The 21,685-nt window shown below is 42.2% G+C and overlaps 1 protein-coding gene across 1 annotated transcript in view; it reads right to left on the reverse strand.

The window, feature by feature from the left end:
• Osbpl10 (oxysterol binding protein like 10) overlaps positions 1-21,685 on the reverse strand; it is a 265,907-nt gene that overhangs the window by 49,630 nt on the left and 194,592 nt on the right. Inside the window, exon 6 of the mRNA XM_076843146.1 lies at positions 13,899-14,053. Coding sequence (XP_076699261.1) covers positions 13,899-14,053 — 155 coding nt within the window. The remainder of the gene's footprint in view (positions 1-13,898; positions 14,054-21,685) is intronic.

The following is a 21,685-nucleotide window of genomic DNA, read 5'->3' on the forward strand; positions in this document are numbered from 1 at the left end:
AAATCCCTAACATGAGAATGTGCTTAATTTCATTCACGAGATTAAAAAAGAGAAATTAAAAACAAGATATCATTTTTCAATTAAAAAAAATGAGTAAGTGCTGGGTGTGGTGATGCACACCTGTAATCCCATTAGCTTGGGAGGCTGAGACAGGAGGATGGTGAGTTCAAAGCCAGCCTCAGCAACTCCAAGGCACTAAACAACTCAGTGAGACCCTGTCTCTAAATAAAATACAAAATAGGGCTGGAGATGTGGCTCAGTGGTTGAGTGCCCCTGAGTTCAATCCTTGGTATTGACAAAGAAAAATGAATAAGTGCATGATACTCTAATGGCAAAAATACAGGATCATAGCAGCTCTCAGACATTACTGAGGGAACATAAATTTGGCTTAATCTTAGAGGGCAATTTAGGAATAATTATCAAAATTTTAAATTCTCACACTTGCCTGAATTTCACTGCTAGAAAGTTTCCCTGTAAAAGATATTGGCATAAGTATATAAAATATGGTGAAGCATGATTTGCAGTAGAAAATTGGACAACCTAAATGTTTCTCCTAGGATTTGATTAATTATGGGTTAAATAAAATGATAGATAACACTACTAACTAGGACATTCATCAGATGCAATGGCTTTGCAAATATTCCCAAGAATGCACACAATCTGTACATAATAACATGGAAAGATACCCAAGACAAAAATTAAAAGCCATAGAACATTACCTATAGTGTGATTCCATCGGTATGAAAAGGTTTCAGAAAGAATATGTATATGTTGCTGTGCAAATTTCCCAAAGAGATATAGCAGCCCCTCCTTTCCAGGCAGAAATAAAACACAGGGTTCAAAACAGGAGGTTTTTTTTAAACTTATTACTTCCTCTACATATTCTATAGTGTATTTTTAAAATATGAGAATTTTGTTTTATGATAACTTAAAATCCTCCTACTGGGCTGGAGCTGTAGTTCAGTGGTAGAGCACTTGCTTATAGCACATGTGAAGCACTGGGTTCGATCTTCAGCACCACATAATAAATAAAATAAAGGTATTGTATCCATCTACAACTAAAAATATTTTTTAAAAAATCTTCCTCCTATTGCCAAGCTATGAATTGTATGACACAAATGGTTTCATTTCTGATTTAATTCTGAGGCTCTTGAGAGGTAGTGGGAGAAGGCGAGGGTGATGAGCACTGGCAGACTGGAAAAGCAAGGTTTGAAGAGGTGTACTAAACACAAAAAGCAGAGCCAGATACTTTTCTTCCAACATGGAAGCCGGCTGAGCCATGCCTTCCTCAACAGGAGCAATTTAACAACTTGCCCAGTTTCAAGCCAAAGGTCAAGCCCAATCTTATCTCCACAGAACACCCAATATATATGGAAATGCCAGCCAAATCCCCTGCTGTAGAAGACGGAATAATGGCCCAAAGATGCCCTAGTCCTAATCCCCTGGACTGCAGATGTCAAGTTACATGGCGGGGGGAATTAATGTTGCAGACGCAATTAAGGCTGCTAACTAGTTGATCTTAAAACTGGAAAATTAATCTATGTTATCTAGGTGGGCTTGATGCAACCATAAGGGTCCTTAATGGGAAAGCGGGAGTCAGAGAGGTAAGTCAGAAACAGGACTATGGAAAGTCAAAGAGATGCAAGGTTTCCATTTCTTAAGATGGAGGAAGGGACCACAAGCCAAGGAATATAGGAGCCTTTAGAAGCTAGAAAAGCCAAGAAAACAGATTCTCCTCAGAAAAGAATAGCCCTGCCCATACCTTTGACGTTAGCCCACTAAGATCTGTCGACTTCCAACCTATAGAACTTTAAGATGACAGATTTGTGGGAAGTTGTTACAGCAGCAACAGGAAACTAGTACAGCCTACTTACATTTCTTTGGCTACACTCCAGACTTCCTTAGCTGGATAAATCTGTGGTGTATGGTGAGAAATTAGCCCGGGCTTTCCACTTGTGGATGCTCACTGATGTGAGCAAGCACTGCCAACTAGCCAGGTGATTTTAGATTTCAGAGAGAAAATGCAGGCAAGACATCAGCCACAAGATTACTAAAATGATTATTAAATTAGCTTTATCTGGAAAAGACATATTTAAATAGGTTACTAATGAAAGCCCTTTGACTTTTTTTGTTTTGTTTCATTTTGTTTTGTGTGAGATCCTAGGGTTCAAACTCAGAGCCCCACACATACATGGTAAGCTCTCTGCCACTGAGCCCCATCTCCAGCCTGGAAACCCTTTATAAGTTATGCCCCACCATATAAATGTCAGATGCCGTTATTTACACCCAGAATACTCCTCCAAAGACAAAGTGGGCCTCACTTAAGAACCCCAGAACAGCATCACAACAAATGCTGTTAAGAGTTCCCCCAACAGACTTCCAACTTATATGTGTATATATATATATATATTTAGTTGTAGGTGGACACAATACTTTTATTTATCGTTATGTGGTGCCGAGGATCAAACCAGTGCCTCACACATGCTAGGCAAGCACGCTACCACTGAGCCACAATCTCAGCCTCCAGACTTTCCACTTTTGAATGAGGACAAGCCAAAGAACAATTTTAATAAGGTCTGACTTACTGCCCCATGCCACACACTGAGCTGAACCCTGGAAGTACATGATCCCATATACCCATCACCCCATTTCCATCATGAAATCATTATTGTAACCACTGGTGATGTGCATGCTCACCTTTCTATAGGCAGGAATGGGAAAAGCTTGGGTTCAAAGTGGTCTGCCAGACCCCACAGTTGGGACTCCAGAAAGACATCATACCCAACCTGGCCCTCCTCCAACAGCCCAAAGTGATGAAAGGCCAAAATGTTGAAGAGTAGCTTTTCAGTCCAGGTGATTTTAGATTTCAACCCCAGAAAGGCAATCCAGTCAGTGGACCTCCCTGAACAACCTCTAAGACTTTGAAGAACTTTTTAACTCAATATCCAAATCGTCTCTCCCTCCCCTACTGTTGTTTTGGATCTTACCTATGAATTGATGGCTTCTTCAAGAAATACATGTTCTCCAAGCATATAAACAAGAGCTTCTGTGAAGTGAGGACTCAGATTTATAAAGAATTCCACTAAGACCTGCTCAGTAACCACCATGAGCACCTGTCCTTCACTTTTACAGGACACAAGGCATCCCCACTCACCTGGGTAAGAATCACTGATCTGAAGAGCAATATCTAAAATCAGCAAGTAACTCCCTGGTGGAGATCTCTATATAGGATTCCATTCTAAACAAAGTTTGAAGCTCTAAAATTCATTGTACTGGAATTTTTTTTTTTAAAGGCAGGTAAACATAAAAGCAAGTCCCTTCCCTTCCTCCCATTTCTTCTCTCAATGCTGTACGTGAAACTGGAATCAATCTACCAAGAGAAAAGTCCACATCCCTAATGCAGTCGTTTTCACCTTGAGTTACATAATGTATTTCTTTTAAGCCAAAACTACAAGCTGACTCTGGCCTTTGGTACATAGGCAATTGAAAGGAATTTATCTGGACTCTGAAACTTTTCCAAATTCTTTCCAAAAAAGAATGTCATTCACAACAAATATGTAGTGTTATAGCAAAAATGTAGTGTTTAACAAAAACACTACATATTTGCTATAACAAGTTGAGATTTGATAGTTTTATGATATTTTAAATAACTAAAAAATGAAGCTGTATAAGTTTCTTATTCTTTTTAAAGGGAACCAATTCTAATGAGATGAAGGAGGGAAACATGAATGGAGATTTGGGTCCATCTGAAGAGCACTTCATGGTTGTTCTCAATTATGACCAATTTCATTTTCCCTCGAGTTTATGGCCTCTTTTCCTTTCACGTGGCTGGATTCTGCCACTCTTCTTATGCATATTAGTCATGAGGTGATTGACTGGGACTTTTGTAGCCCAAGAGGATGGCCTGGATCACAGGACAGCATGCTTAGCTGGCCTGGCACAGTGAATGACAAAGAAAAGGGGCTGGAGCCCTAGGAAAGGACGGCAGAGGGAGGGAAAAGACTGTGGTGACCGAGCATCATATGACATGTGGCTGCTCTCCCTGCACAGTCTGTCCATTGGCCCTGGCTCTGCTCATATCTGCATGGACATGGAGGGCTTTGGATGTGGGGAGGGCAAGGACAAGATGGACAGCTAAGTAGCCACTGCACTACTGGGCCAAGTGTTTCAGAAGTGGCTGTTCAGGTCCCACAGATCACTCCCTCTCAGAGGTACATGTCCCTCATGGCCTACCTCGATGCTCACACGTATCATTATTAGAAAAATTAAAAGTTTACAATTATGACTTAGCACACAGCAAGCCCCTGCAATGCTATAAAAGCCAGTTTCTATTGCAAAAGGGACCCAAGAGCTCATTAACTAACCAGGCAAAGCCCAAAGTATATGAGAAATATTTTACTCTTTCCTCCCTAACATTCTCTCCCAAGATCATAAATCGCTGAGCATCAACTTTCCATCTTCAGAGGCAGCATATAAATCACCCCGAGAATAGTTATTCATCATGAGCAAATAAAAATGTAAGCCAGGCAGATGGTGCAAAGCTCATTGATATTTGAGGTCTGATTTCCCGGGTCTAGGCAAGCAAGGCGGAAGAAGAGAGAGTTGTGAAATTTGGGGCCACAATTACAGGAGCAAAGTACCCAAAACCACAGAATACTAAAAATGTTCATACCACATCGCTACAATCTCTTCAACGCTTCGCCTCTGGTTCAGATCTGACTTTCTCCCTTCGTGGCAACAGGAATGATGGGGAGAGACAGAAAGGGGGAGAGAAGAGGGAAACCCACACCAAACGCAGCAGTGCTTTAAGCCCTTTGCATTCACCAGTTTCAAAGTGCTTAGTCCTTTGGGTACTGCTGCAGGATGGGAGAAATCAGACCCCTCGGTGCTGATTTTTTTCATAGGGATCCAGCTCACAATTGGCAAATCCAAGGTGGCTGCCTTCCCAACACTCTAGCAGGTGTTTATGTCACAAAGCCACACTGGCCTGGGGGAGGGGAGAGAAGAGAAGGAGAGGTGAACCACTTCCGAGGCTACCCCCACTCTCTCGCTTAAGCCTAGTGTCAAAACCCATTAAGAGCCCTAAGCACACACATCCCACTGGCAAGGGCATGATTTGGGACCCTCCACTAAATGCCACTCCTCTCTTATAAAGGCCAACACTTGGCCAAGGAGACAAAACCTCATCACCACTCTCAAAAAGGATGGAAGAGGAAGGAAAACCATGAAAAAGTAGCATACACTGAAATGAATGTCCCCGCCAAAGCAGCACAGGAAAATACCCTGTCATGCCTTGTAGTCAAGGAGTTCAAGAAAGCTGTCAAAAGCCCAGTCCAAGGAGTTTTTGAAAAAATGCTCACTGGGCTTAGTTGTGTGAGGTTATGTTGTTGAGCTGTTAGAGAAGAAAGGGGCTGGGGGTACAGCTTGGTGGGAAAGCATTTGCCTGGTGTGCATCAGGCCCTGGCTCCATCCCCAGAACCAAAAAATAGAAGGCAGAAAAATGCTATCTTAAAAGATTGCAAAGAGCTGTTAACCATGGGAAGCACAATTACAGCCTATCTGAGTACCAGAAAAAAACACGTTTGAATTCCAGGTCATCTCTCAGATGTTTACCTCTACTTATGAAGCCACAAGTAGACCAACAGCCACATACTACCAGAGCCTACAGAGTCTTGAACCTCAGGAACGATCCTTGGCTAAGAGCCATTTCTCCAGTTTCTAATTTTCATGATACAAACAAACATGAGTATTGTGAAATACCAAAACTGGATTGTGAAAATCTAGTAAACTAAGCAGGGCTCCATTCAATGCTCCATACAGGAGCTCAACTGCATCCACTGAATGAATAAACGAAAAAGCAAATAGATGACTGACGTGCATACTGGTCACAGAGCAAAGAGCGAGTCCTGTATTTTCAAGCATACATCACAAGCTGGGCCCTTGTGACTTTTAAGTCCTGACAGCTAGAAGTATCCTCCGCATTTACCAGAAGGATGGACCACTTTCCCTGAAGACCAATAGCTGGAAGAAATCCAAATGGTCAAATCATCCCCTTATTCCTGTAGCACCAGTGTTAGGCAGGAGATAGGGAATGGGGAAGGCCACCCTTTAAGGGCTTGTAACTCTAGCTAAGGCCCTCAGCCCTCACCCCACACTCCACCTAATGGCCCTTATTGTGAGGGGAAACTGGCCATTTCATGGTTAAAGAGGAAAGCCCAGATGACCACAAGGGGAATTCAAGCCCGTAGAGGGAAAGTCTCCATCTTGGGCATGCAAAATATCTCATGGGACTGAATGACAGTACACTTGCTAGTTAATATATCATTATCCTAGTGGTTTGTTGCCCTCTGTGCATGGGGTAGGGTGCTTATGCTGGGTAATAAAGAAATGTCAAATTCAGTTGTCAATCAAGGTGTCAATCAACCCCAGATCCACCTAAGGGGGAAAGATGAGAACTAGCATAGCTCAATAAAAGCAATCTCTACTGTGTAGACAGGGCCTCGAGCTAGTTGGCAGCTCAGCTTCCTTTGCTCTCCTCCAAAGCGAGCTTTCAGTTTCAATGAACTTGTGCCTTGCCTGAAACTTCTCATGTGTCATTTTTCTTTGGGTCATCGAGAGCCTAGATCTGAGACTCCCTTGGGAGGTCCTCTTCTAGAACGCTAGTAACAGCATTTAAGTGGAACGCCCTAGTGGATCTTCTAAAAGGTTATGACGAGTCCATTAAGAACCACCACCATCTAGTATCTGTTAGTGCTCAAGGACAATGGCTACAAATGGACCAACTGAGAAGAGCATCCTTTCCCCGGAGAGCTCCAGACCACTGGCCATTAGTGACTCTCATCACAACAGCATGCCAGCCGTATTCCACCCAATATGTTAACTTCTGTCAGGGTTAATGGAACACCAGTGAGCACAGAATAAAGATGAGAATGAGACCAAAGCATGCGCTTAGTCATGGACGCCACCAGTAGATATCATTCACATTCAAATACCTAAATATTTCAGTCTCTAAAAAGGAATGAGACATGTGATCTGTCCTCAAAGAATGATCTATGAGATGAAATGACCACGTTAGAAAAATCTTGGGGGCAGTGAGAATAGATTTAGGGGTACAGTGGACACTGCCACCACCCCAAAGCCATCACTGCGTCTGCCTTGCTAACACAAACTCAATCCTGAGCTCTCTGGGATCCACACTGGTTTTGATCCCAGGCAAAGTGCACTCCTCCATGGCAAGGGAGGGGGACTCATGGGAATCCTGTCACTCACTAGCAGCCACAGGTTCTAGGTAGCATATGAGCCAGTTTGGGCTGCGAGATAACAGGGGAAGGGAACTGGGAGCTTCCCTCCCCCAGTAAAGTGTCTTGAAAGGAGCCCCCATCTCTTCCTCTTCCAAAGGGTACATCAACGCGGAAATGCAACACTTGAAATTATATTCACGAGTATGCAACCATGAAGCGACCAGCATAAGGATAAAAGCCAACAGTAGGGATGATGGAAAAAGCTGTCTTCAAAGCCATCACAATTGATGGCACCAAACCCAGAACCACCTGTTGCCACAATTCTTGAGAAAGTTAAATTTATCACTGCTTAAGCTACTAATTGCTGGGGTTTTTCTTTTTCTTTTCTTTTTTTTTTTTTTTTTTTTTTTTTTTTTTTTGGTAGCTAAAAGAATCCTGTCCAATACAGGAGGTGGTTTGGTATAAAGGGCACCAACTTAGAGATGAAATTGATATTGGGATTTCTTCCATCATTGACTTGTGACGTGTGGCGAGTTAGCCACTTGACCCCTAAATACCGTTATAAGATTTAGTGATTCAAAGACCATGACTTAGAGAACCCAGGGGAAAGATGTCACTAAATTGTTGATGGAATGAGGGGTAGTAGGGGAAGGGTAACTACTTATAACAAATTTTAAGTATAATGCAAGTGTTTTCTAATATTGTTAAATTCTATGAGGAAAATCAACAAAAGGATTTTCAATCATTGTAAGATAGTGGCAGTTCCCTCACTCCTTGGTCAAACTGTTGACAACCAATAAGTGCATTAAGTATTTAACAAACCTATAAGATAATTTTTTAACACATTTTCAAAGGGATTAAAATATATATCTCATGTTTTTAAGTATATCAACATCCCAAGCCTCATACATCCTTGACACCTAATTATACAATTATATGTCATGGAAGTGAAGAATAAGGAGGTGATAATAGGTTTCAGAGGATCGTACTAGCTGGCTTGAACTTGAAGCTACACGACTTCAAGTTGAGGGTTTGGGGTGCGTTTGGTTTTTGGGGTTTTTTTGGGTAGGACCAGGGATTGAACTTAGGGTCACACGACCACTGAGCCACATCCCCAGCCCTATTTTGTATTTTATTTAAACACAGGGTCTGCATTGCTTAGTGGCTCACCATTGCTGAAGCTGGCTTTGAACTCTCATTGGGACTGAATGTAATCCTCTGGGATTACAGGCGTGCACCACCATAGCTGGCTCAAATTGACAGTTTTATGTGAATTCAAAAGTCCAGTAATAAAATGACAGTTCAACCAAAAGGAAAATTCTTCTTGAGGTAGCATTCAGCAAAGTATTTTTTAATCAATTCCCCTTCCTTTATTCTTAAAGCACTTTTCCTCCCTTGCAGAAGAGGAGATTCTACCTCATTTGAAAACTTAATTATGCAATTTTCTAGCCAAAGTCTAACTGGCTAGAGTACATGCTGCTCTAGTGCTCTGTACAGATGGACATTATGAGAGGTCCCTCTAAACCTGCTAGATCTGCAGGCATGGGGCTGTGGTCTCTTGATAGCATTGCTGGCACTGTAATCCAAATGCTCAACTGGGCAAAGTTCCTCCCTGGAACAATCAATGCAGGGGTTGGTCAGAGTGGACACTGATCCAGAGCACAGGCTGCAGTGGATATTAAGAGTACTGGTTCTCCTAAGGCCAGGGAAGATGTCTGGACACCAAATATTTGTTTCAAATAATTGACACCTTTTCATCACTGTTCTTTTACCACCTTCTCCACAAAGGATTTGATGAAAGATTTTTTTTAAAGTTATTCAGATGGGCTGGTGATGGAGCTCAGTGGTAGAGGACTTGCCTAGCATGCCTGAGACTCTGGGTTCCATCAAGTTGATCCCCCTTGTTCTGGGGCTTCAGCCTCTTGGACTGCACAGCTAGTCACACTTCCTCCAACCTGCAGGTGGCCACTGTGGACTTTCCAGCTTCTGATCATGTAAGCCAACTTAATAAGCCCCCCTTTTATTAAAATTTAATTGTGCTTCCTGGGGCTGGGGCTAAGCAGTAGCATACTTGCCTGGCGTGTGTGGGCACTGGGTTTGATTCTCAACACCACATAAATAAAAATAATGGTCTACCAACAACCAAAAAAATATTAAGAAATATGTTAAATATATATACTTTCTATTGATTCTGTTCCTATAGAGAGCCATGACTAATACAATGGGTGAACTGCAGATGCACCATGCTAACCAAGAAGGCCCACTCCAAGGGCTGCAAGCCACAGGATTCCATTCTCATGACTTCCAGGAAATACAAAACTATAGGGACAGAAAAAGATCAGTGGTTTCCAAGAGCTAAAGGAAAAGAAATGAGTGACAAGGGACACGAGGGAATTCTGAGGTAAAAGAACTACTCCATAGTTTGTTAAAACTGATAAATTGCATTTTTAACAGTGAGTTACATTATTATGAATTATCTCAATAAATATAAGTTTTTTTTTTAAAGTTAGGATCTGTCCTTCAGATATGTCCTCCAGGAAGGCGAGTACGAATGTCACATGTGAGGTGCCACTCAGGATGAGGCTCTGGGTAGCACTGTGCTTTCACCAAGAGCCCAACCAGCTCTGATAAGGTGCTAGAAACAGAACCCACTTAGGGATTCCAACAGAAAGGAACGTAATACGGGAACTCGGTGCTTACAGAATCACTGAAAGGGATGGAGAAGACAGGGGTCCCCTAGAGTTTTAAATTCAAGGACACACCATTGTGGACAGCCATTAGGAAGCTCCAACCACAGCCACCATAGCAGCTTCTCACACCCAGGCAGGTGAGTCTCCGCCCCCAGAGCAATGCGTCTGGCCACCACATCATCTCTTAATACTCAGGCCTCCAGGACCTTGTCTGCCAGCAGCACCAGCAGAAGGAACTTGGTCTTACAGTTAAAAACCCACTCACTGTAAGAAAGTCAGGGACGTGGGGTTGTTAGGTTTCCAATCCCTCCAATCAAGAGGGTGGAAAGATCGGCATACTATAGTGATGCAGCCATATCAGTGTTTATAGCCACTCAATTCATAATAGCTAAGCTATGGAGCCAACCTAGGTGCCCTTCAACAGATGAATGGATAAAGAAAATGTAGTGCATACACACAATGAAATATTACTCAGCCATAAAGAAATTATGGCATTTGCCAGTAAATGAATGGAACTGGAGAATATCATGCTAAGTAAAATAAACCAATCCCAAAAAACCAAAGGTTGAATGTTCTGATAAGCAGATGCTAACACAATAGAGGGGGAGGGAAGTATAGATGTTCACTGGATTAGACAAAGGGGAAAAAAGGGTGGGGGGATAGGAATGACAGTATAATGAATTGAACGTAAGTTTCCTATGTTCATATATGGATACATGACCAGTGTATCATGTCTAACCACAAAAATGGGAAGTTTTTGTATATGTATACTTGATGTATACATATGTATACAAAATGTATACTTGATGTCAAAATGCAAACTGTCATGTATAACTAAAAAGAATTTTTTTTTTTAAATAAGAGGATGAAGCTCAGGGTGGTGGTGCATGCCTATAATTCCAACAGTTTGGGAGGCCCAAATAGGAGGATCACGAGTTCAAAGCCAGCGTCAGCAAAACAAGGTGCTAAGCAACTCAGTGAGACCCTGTCTCTAAATAAAATTCAAAATAAGGCTGGAGATGTGGCTCAGTGGTCAAGTGCCCTTGAGTTCAATCCCCAGTACCTAAAAAACTTTTCCAACGGTGTTACAGAGTTGGACAACTGTTCTACTAATGGAAGAAACCAAAGTCCTATGTCATTCCGTTATGGAAGCATATTTCACGTTCATATTTAGTTCTAGCCCCAGAATAAAACGTTAAGATTACTGCATTCAATAACAGAGTTGACCACAGCTCCTTTCTAATTCACATATTTAATACACACTGTTCATCAAGCTTTTGTTCTGTTGAGAATCAAGCAAACCAAGTTTAAAAACATTGTTTTCCCAATGTAGGTTATTTAGTGGTGAGCCAGAACCAGCAGAGGGGAGGTATCTTTTGCATCTTAATTGTTACCCCTCCAAAGAACTAAAACATGGATCAAAATGATGAACCAGAAGAAAATAATTTAGCTAAAATATAATAACTACAATTCTATTCTTAAAATTAGTTCCCTATGGATGGCTCACATAAGTAACAATATTCTCTATACAAAAAGGGTTCAGTAATCTAAGGAATTTTCAGCCTTTAGGAATTTCACTTCATTCCTTATTTCTGCAGAGTGTACAGAAGGGAGACTATGGAGACAGTCCTTTTTTGTGTGTGCGAGGGGAAGCGTACTGGGGATTGAACCCAGAGGGCTTTTACCATTCAGTCACATCCTCAGCCCATTTTTGAGACAGGGTCTCGATAAGGTGCTCTCAGCTACATCCCCAACCCATTTTTGAGACAGGGTCTTGCTAAGGTGCTTAGGGCCTATGCTAAGTTACTGAGGCTGGCTTTGAACTTGTAATCCTCCTGCCTCAGTCCCTCAAGTTGCTGGGATTACAGGCATGTACCACTGTGCCCAGCACATTTTCCTTTTTTCTGACAGGAAAACTACTGGATAAATTTTGCTAAGCTTCTTCAAATATGAAGACCAAAAAGAAAAAAAAAGAAAAAGGTGGGGAGCGTGGCACGATCAAGCACCTAAAAAGAAAAATAGCATCCAAACAACAGTAGCTGTTTGGGTTTAGAAATCCGACTATCAGAACTGTCATTAGCAAAAATGAGGGAACTCTTTGCAAAAGAACTTTAATTATTCCTTCTCAGGAAACCATCAAAACACCATCATACCCATGAGTCTCTCACTGCTAGAAGGAATCATTGAATGCTATCCTACATCGCTCTGACAAAGGAATAAAGGGCAGCAACAACAACCACCACAAATTAATTACTATTCCTAACTTAATGGAAAACGCTTTTCTCCTTTAGGGTATTTATTAAAAGTTGAACTTGGGAGCTAGTTATTTCTGATGAATAATTACATGCTATCCTCTGCCAATGCTACTGACGGGCACAGCAAAGTAGGCAATAATTTTAGTTAAAAACAACAGACCTGGCTTCTCAACACCCAAGGGTCAAAGAACCATCAGAAGAAAGCAGGAGAAACACTGAGGAAATGCAGAGCAGGGAATACCACCAGCCCCAACAAGTATGTTTATCAGGTCGTAGCCCATTAGGTTTCGCCCAAGGATGGTGCTGGGCATGAGGAACTAAAAGATGATCGATTACTAAAGATCTAATATCTCCCTCCTCTACTCCTCCAATTTCTCACTGGAGTGCGGCTTTAAATATGTTCATTATGGTATGAAACACCCCCGCCCAAGTTCTTTTTTGGGGGAGGTGAATGAAAGATTTATTTTTTTCCCAAATGCTTTAACATTCAGTCACCCCATCTTCAAATGCCAACCCACCCAGTCTCCAAAATGAGACAGCAAGCCTCCTGCCATTCACAGTCACCAACCTACCTTGCAATTCACTTAAACATCAGTTCTATGGGTTTGTTTTTCAGCGTGAAACTCCTTGCACAGTTACAAGCCAAATACCTTTCAAAATCCACACCTGCTACTTGCTCCGCACCCTGGCTAAGGTCCCTTGAAGAAGCTAATGAAACATTTGTAGACAGACTGATACTGTCTTTGTGAGAGCCATGCTACTAAGTCATGGCCAGAGAATATAATCACATGAAGCCTGGGGAAAAAAAATAAAAGTTCAATGGATAACCAAGACTATTTGATGAAACAGACTCCAGAAGGGCTTTCCACCTTCTAACAGATATTGTGAAGTGTCTCATCATTTTCAGGCTAAAAATGATTTAGATTTAAGTAACCCACCTCTAACAAATGTTTTAAAGTGGGTTTCAGCCCGGTTCTAGAGACCATCTCAAAATCAAATGTGCATCGCAGGAAAAAACGAAACCCAAATCCACTCAGGACACAGAGTGAAACTGGCAAAAGGAATCACTGCATTTGGCTCCCTTCCACCTGCCCCAAGAGTCAAGAGTTAGGAGAGCCAAGCCGTGATGACAGATGGCGGCGGTGTGGAGCCTGGGGGAGCCTCGCTGGTGGTCAGGATCTGCAGGGGCTGCTCTTCGATGACCAGGCAGGCACTCATCCTCTGCAGTCCACGCCCAGGCCACAGCTCAACACCTCCCCTGAGCTTCCACCACCACCCACGACCCAGGCCTGGTTCAGTAGCATGCAGGAGTCGAGCATGTGAGGCAGGAGCTTGGATCAGCACGAACCACACAAAGAAGCCATTATTCGGGGGAGCGACATAATATATTGTAACTGCTCCCATCAAGTCAATAGGCATCGTTTTCATGGGTCTGTTAGGATTTCTCCCACTTGAAGTTAGGAGGACTCCCATTTCAATGAAAATAGGAGATTCCTCACGGATAGGATCACAATTCACCCACGGCAGCTGCCAGACACCACGGGAGAGTGCCAGGCTCTGCACAGAGCTGATTTTGTCTCTGGGCAATTCTTCTGTTTGGCAATTTGTCTCCTCTTAACAAAGATGAGCAAGTTACAAATATAATCACTAGATTTCTGAACAAGCGATAGATACCACAAGCCATGAATGCACTAAGAGGACGGCTCGCTTACCTCTGGCTCTGGCGGGAAAGTTTGTTCATCTTCAGTGGAGTTTGGTAAAACGGCCCAGGTTATGTTGGCACTGGCTGATGGCAAAGAGCCAAGTGTCCCATTTTTCAGCTGCTCTGTGGAATGTGACTTGGGCCCGTGCCATCCCAGGACGTTCTCTGAAATAAAGACCTAGAATGATGCCAAGTATTGAAAGTATCCAATGAAACGTTTATAGCTTGTGAAATAGCGCTACCTCACCTGCTTAAAATGGGCCCAGGGTAGCACAGGGTGGGGTTTGTTTGGAATGAGGCACCACGACGGAGAGATTGTGATCGTGTAATTACCAGCTCATTTCTGTTTAATACCAGGATCAGAATCATCAATTTGCTTTTCTTCCAAACTCTGGGCAGAAACACTTGTTTTACCAACACCAGATAAAGACGTTTTTCTTATGCATTTTTTCAAATATATATATACATACATACATACACACACACATTTCGTGTGTGGGCTAGAGATTGAACCCAGGGCCTTGTGCATGTAAGGAAAGCATTCTACCTACTGAGCTATATCCCCAGTCCCTATATTTTTAAATATTTATGATAAAAGCCAGAGGTCAGATTTCATCAAAGAGAGGCCACTCTGTGGTTTAAATGCCATTGGCCATAATCATCATGGCTTAGAAAACATGCCTGTGGTGGTTTCAAAACACTGTCCCGGTCATCAGACATGGCCCATGTACCGCACATGGCAGAAAGCCCCCATCACTCAGGATCAACATTCTTTATCAAAAATTTCTACAAACTCCTTTCTGGTAAACCAAGAGCATTTTTACAACCTCCTTCAACCTCTTGGAGGACCAAAGACTTTCTTCTTCAGTAGTATTTTTTAAGGGCCATGTGTTACTACAGACTATTTTTCTATGCTCATTAAGGGGTCAGGAGTAGTCAGAGTCAGGCTTCTTTACCCCTAAGCAACTCCACCATGAGAATGAAGAGGCCTCCCTCTCAGCTGGTTTGCACTCTGGAGGTTGTCCTCTGTGGAGGATCATGGGTAAATAAGAGGCCGAAATAGAGACTCACCCATGTTGAGTTAGACCTTAACCTTTCAGGACCCTGGGAAATTTTTAGGCAGAGGAATGATATAATCTAACTTCTATTTTAATAGGATAATTTAGATACTGTTTTGAAGGGGGAAAAGCCCTTAAATATAACCAAGGTCACAGCAAAGATTTTGCTATGGGGAAAATGACGACTGGTGTTATTCATTCACGTGTATGTTATCACTGCCTCCTCCTGTAATTTCTTCTGGTGAATTAAATATATACTATTACCAAAAAAAAGAAAGAAACCTCAGCCTTTCAGGGTCTCAGGTGTTCCATTCCTAAAGCAATCATATTCTGTAAAGCCCTTGGGCTGGAGTTACTCATAGAAAATTTACAAGTATCCCAAACTTTTAACACCCCCAGGGAATCTGGTTGGCGGAAGCAAAATAATGGGGCAGGTGAAGGGCTGCAGTGTGCATACACACGTGTGTTGACCTGTACAGTACTATCCATCCCAAGTACTTTTTTATGCAAAAAAAAAAAAAGTCTTTTTAATGTCAAGTATTGGATCACATAACTCTGCTGCTTAAGCCTCAAGTGGTTTCCCACTACAACTGAAATAAAATCCAAACTGCTTGGCTTTCCTCTCCAGCCAGAAAGCCTACCAGCCTCACTTCATTCCCCTCTCCCTGTGCCACTAAGCTCCAGCCACACTGGTACTTTTTCATTCTTCGAATGAGCCAAGTTCATTACAGTCTTAAAGCCATCATACATGCTGTTCCTTCATCCAGCCCTGCTGCAGGCGGGAGGTGGTCTTGTGGGTAAGCCGATGGTCAATTCAGCATCGCTTGCTCAGAGAGGCCTGCTGGGACCTCTCCAGCCACAGGAGAGCCGTCCTATGGCTGCTGACTCTCTTCACAGGACTCACTCATCTACTTCTGTTATTTCTCTCTCCTTTCTGGAACACCAGCTCCTTGAGGGCAGAGACAACAGTGCCCTGGGCTCATGGCTGTGATTCCAGTACCTAAACATGATCTAGCAGAGTATGTGCCTGCTGTATATTTGAAGAATGACTGAGTGACTGTTCAGACATTCAGAAAGTAAATTTCACCAAGAGTGAATTCCATAACTACCTAAAAATAGAAAAATTTTAAACAGCAGAAAGTAGAATTTTGGTTCTGGGGCTAGAGAGTGGGTGGGAAGAGGAGGGAGTCATTGTTTGATGGATACAGAGCTTCTGTTTTGCAAAATGAAAGAGCACTGGAGATCAGTTGCATAACAGTGTGCATCTATTAACGCTACCAATATGCTCACACAAAAATGGTAAGATGGCACATTTTACTAACTTTTCTTCCCTCACGTGGTACTAGGGATGGAACCCAGGGTCTGGCGCATGTAAGACAAGCACTCTTACCAACTGAGCTAAATCCCCAACCCAACTACTATTTTTTAAAGTACCAAAAAAAAAAAAAAAAGGAGGGGGGGGCATAATCCATACAGCAACCCGTGAAGTCATTTAAAAACAGGTAAAAACTCCAAATACTAAACCCCAAGGCTTCAGGTAGAAGATCAGAACATAAGAGGAGTCTTCAGAAATAACGGAGTCAGACTAAGAAAAACAAGCCAGGATTTGAACCACCAGAACTTACCAGGAGGGACACTTCTTACCTGTCCTGCTGGCCGACTCCAGTCTCAGAGACCCAGAAGTGGGTTCAGACCTTAAATACTGGACAGCTATTCCACAAATTTAGGAGTACTATCTTAAAATTTATTTTATCACACAAGTAGAAAACAACCTTTTGAACAAGTTAGGAAATCTTAAGCAGATCTAATCCTCACCCCTCATGCTTCTTAAGTACTCAGGAAACCGTTCTTCATTACTCTGACACCCCAATTCTGTCCTTCCCTCTCCTTCATAACCATCATCCAGAGATGGCAATCAGAACACAAAGGGGTGGTGGTGCACTGCAGCCTGGGATAGATGAAACCAGGGCATCATGGGAAAAGGCAGCAGTGCATGCTGGGAAGTATTTTCTATGTTACTCTATGGATTCTAAAGGCTTAAGAATAAGTGAATGAGAACAGGAGAAAAGCCCATCTCGAACCAGTCCAACTGCTCTAAAAAAAAAAAAAAAAAAAAAAAAGATCACGGGTTTAGAATTCCAGATGGACCTGACTTGTTTGGGGAATGAAGTAGAAAAGTTACAAAATGAAGAGAATGAAAAGGTCTGTACAGAGCTAAGGAAAAGAAATATCCTCAAGAAGCCTTGGAGAAAGACTACTTCTGAAATTTCTAATAATGTAAACTGTCAGAAAACACCAGGAAAGGTGTATCCTCAGCACAATACAGAATAAAGCAGCCTCTGTGAAACAAGAACAGAGGGAGTCAGAATAGAAAAGGCTGAGGTAAAAAGATGAATGCATCAAGGAGTTACGAAAAGGAGATGAAATCAGAATTCACAGTGAAGATTAACACTAGAATCAGGAAAAATCAGAATCAAAATCTATAATAGAATGTCAAATAAGCAGGGCATTGAGATAAGGAAAGTCTACTCAGGCACAAGTCCAAAGGACACAGACAACAGTCATGCACAGAAAACAAAGAAGATACAGAACAAAGAGACCAGACCAATGAAACAGGGGAAACAAAATGAAACAAGCCAAGAAATGCGTCCTGAGGTGCACAGAGCACTGTAGGGCTGTGGAAAGGATCTACCACATTCTGGCAAAAATCAATGGGAAGAATGTAGTAGTTTGGCGATGCTTTGTAAGCTTTTCATTACTAAAACTTGAAAGACATACAAAAGTGGACAGAATGGTATAATGAATCCCCAGCTCGGGAAGTTTGGCAACATTTTTGCACTAAATCAAAAAATTAAGAGATAGGCTGTAGCTCAGTGGCAAAGCACTTGCCTAGCATGTATGAGGCACTGGGTTCAATCCTTAGCACCACATAAAAATTAACCAATAAAGGCATTCTGTCCATTTACAACTACAATTTTTTAAAAAAAAAAAATCAAGAGAAATTTTCCATCATACAGGCAGAAAAATGAGAGCTGCCTTAAAGTGGAAAATATTAGGCGAGTCTTGAATTCCACTAAAATGCTCAATGCCAGGAGATAAATAGGACAACACAAATAAAAATAAACAGATTTGTAATGGGGTAGAGGTTGGGGGGTTTGTGGTCATTTCCTGCCCAGTTATTACCGTGGTAAAAATGGCCAACTTTTGAGCTCTTGCTAACCACTAAGGATGACTGTACTCAATTGTATAAAATCAGCTACTGCCAATGGCGACCCCATGAGATAAGTACTACTACGCCCTCTTGGCAGATGAAGAAACAGGCTTAAGAGCTGGAAAGTGTTGGGAGTCAAAATTCCACACAGGTAATCTGGCCCCATCCTCCTGCACTCCTTATGCTTCTCAGTGTCACTATGAAGACCCACAAGTGATTCTGCCTTCTTGGAGGAAGAATTACTGAAGACACTTACCAACAGACAAAGAAAAGCAGAATGTGGCTTAACAGGGAGAGAGATACAAAAGTACCAGTGGTTAGCAAGGAACCCAGTAAGGGCACAGCATGGGGCGGGCCAGGATTAGAGTCAGGCAAATAAGAGACGCCCAGCATCAAAGTATAAAGAGCACCAAGTAATGAATAATGAAAGCAAATGGTAATTTTTAACACATTTTTTTAAATAGAACAATAATGGGAGGCATCGTCAGTCAGTGTGTGTGTGTGTGTGTGTGTGTGTGTGTGTGTGTACAAGCACAGATATAATTTTTCCCCCAAAATGCTAAAGTAAAAGAAATACAAGGCATATAGCAAAATAAGGGGAAAGAAGATTAAAAAAAAAAAAAAGCAAAAACACCAACCAGTCATTAAGGGCAAAGGTTTGACTGCAGAGTTCTTTAGAGCTACAAAGCCTTCACCCAGAAGCCTGTGACAGGTGCTGTCTCCTGGAGGATTCGGTCTGCTATGAATTGAATTTTATGTCCTCCTAAATTCACAAGCTGGAGTCCTAAATTCCAGCATGACTGGATTGGAGATGGGCCTTTACAGAAGCAATCAAGGTTTTATGGGAGGTTGTAAGGTAAGGACCCAATCCATTAAGATTCATATCCTTAGATGGAGAAAACCGATCTCACTCTCCACCCACACAGACCCAGAAAGGCCTTGTGAAGGTAGCAAGGGGGTGGCCATCAGCAAACCAGGAAGAGAGCCTCTACCAGAAACCAAACTGGCTGTAACTTGGATCCCTTATATCCAGAACTGTGAGGTGAATTTCTGTTGCTCAAGCCCCCCAGGCTATCGTTTTTGTTATAGTGATCCAAACTGCTCAGGACACAGTCTTCATTGTAAGATTTTAATAGTCTGTTCATCTTGGGTTGTTTTAGCATTAATTTTAGCTTTAAAATGTCTTGTACTAAAGCATTATTTACTTATGGAGATTTTTGGAACCCCTTAAATTCTGCCCTCAAGGAGAACGTTTTGCTCATCCATGTCCCAGCCTTGGACCTGTGAATAATTTTCCGACCAAGGCTATATAACTCAGTATCACAGTCAAAATTATTTTAAAAGAATTAATCACACATTATGTAAACAGCATACTATTATTAAAATATTCACAGTAAAGCAGTTGCCTGGCAAGCATGAGGCCCTGGATTCAATCCTTAGCATGGCCAAAACAAAAAAAAAATAGTAACAACAATAGCCTACATATTATAGCACCCAAGATTTAGGAAGTGGATTGGGAAAGCAGAGGAAGTTAAAGTATACCCCGTTCTTCATCATGAAGGAGTCAAAATGTAGCATGTCGTCCTTGACTTTAATGACTATAAAAATATCAGGTAAAGGCTTGTGAATCTTAATGCAACTACTACGTGTGTGTGTGTGTGTGTGTGTGTGTGTGTGTGTGTACATGCACAGATATAATATTTTCCCCAAAATGCTAAAGTAAAAGAAATATAAGCCATATATTAAAATAAGGGGAAAGAAGATTTAAAACAAACAAACAACAAAAAAAAAAAAAGCAAAGGAAAAACACCAACCAGTCATTAAGGGCAAAGGTTTGACTGCAGAATTCTTTAGAGCTACAAAGCCTTCACCCAGAAGCCTGTGACAGGTGCCGTCTCCTGGAAGGGCCTCCCTCTTCCTGCAGCACAGGGACTGCTAACCTCCTCAGGTTCAGTAAACAAAAGGAATTTCTAAAATAGAAGGAAACTGACATCTATAAATGTGAAACCACAAGGCATAGTTGTGATGGAAAACCAGGGCATTAGTACCCAATTGCTTTCTTATGGAGAAGTTGATACTCAAAAACTTTGAAGAGTGTTTTTTTGTTTGTTTGTTTTGTTTTCAATCCACTCATCTGAGATATTCTGCAACACTAGTTTTTCCTCTTCTCCCATTGTCTTGTTTACTGCAGGAATTATCACGTTTCTCTCTTGGCTTATAATCATGAAGAAAGGTAGACTGCATGGAGTTATCAATTTTCACAACCAGTTAAAGGTGTTGGGAAAGAAGGGGTCAGAGGGGCCGGGCGCAGTGGGGCACACCTGTAATCCCAGCAGCTCAGGAGGCCGAGGCAGGAGAATCGAAAGTTCAAAGCCAGCCTCAGCAAAAGCGAGGTGCTGAGCAACTCAGTGAGACCTTGTCTCTAAATAAAATACAAAATAGGGCTGGGGATGTGGCTCAGTGACCCCAAGTTTAATTGCCGGTACCCCTATCCCTGCCACCAAAAAAAAAAAAAAAAAGTAACAAGAGGAAACCTAAAAAGCAAAGGAAGGCTCTGGGTGGTGGAAAAGAGATTAAAAATGAAAAAAAAAAATAGAGCAAACAGAGAAGGAGCAAATAACCAGAAAAACCAAGGAGCGTGTGTATAATAGTCACGACCCTCTGCCAAATCTCACCACCCGAGGTTTAATGCAACCGACTTATTAACTGACAATTCCCCACAAAACTTACAAGGGAATAAAAGTTTGGAGGATAAGTTAAGAAAAGCTTATTAATTTCTGCTCTGGGTCTCTCTTCAATTAAACGTTCCTTCATCTATGCCCAGGGGCAAGTGTGCCCTCCACTGTCCTCTGCCCACACTCCACTGTTGAACTCCAGTGTCGTCTCCCAAGTGTGCACTGACCCCATCATGCTTGTTAATGCCCAGCTCTCCCTGACACTGCCAGTTCCTGGTTACAGGTATCTACTCTGAATTTGACTTCTGTTCCCTGGGCTAAAAAACCTACACGCCAATAACCCCGCAGAAGACACGGTCCTCTGCACTCCCCGTGACTTCAAAGGTGCAGCTCTCTCCCATGCCAGCCCTCCTGGCTCTGCAGGTGTGGAGGCACACATCTGGGCTGGGAAAACAGACTCCCTGACCCTGGTCACCCAGGCCTTTCCCCATCATCAAGCTGCTGAGGCAGAGTTAGCAGGAAGGGCCAGAGCACTGCTTAAACCTGGATCAAAAAGCCAAATTACTTCGTTAATTTTCATTACAAACTTCTCAGTAAACAGAAGCTTTTCAGACCCAGCAGATTCTAAAGATAACATCAGAGACAGGTCCGGGAGCCAAATGCAGGAGGGAGGCAGATGCATACAAAAGTATTTTCAGGTTTCGATCCAGTTGCTCTGGGTGCCCGAAACTGCTTGAGCATCAGGGAGCCACACTCTAGACAAAGGTTCCCAAGACAACATATTTCCCAGGTGACAATGAAATGCTACAGAAGATGAAATACAAGATGGCTTCTTTTTTTTTTTTTTTTTTTT

This window comes from Callospermophilus lateralis, chromosome 1, assembly GCF_048772815.1.
Source record: "Callospermophilus lateralis isolate mCalLat2 chromosome 1, mCalLat2.hap1, whole genome shotgun sequence".
Taxonomy (NCBI): Eukaryota; Metazoa; Chordata; class Mammalia; order Rodentia; family Sciuridae; genus Callospermophilus; species Callospermophilus lateralis.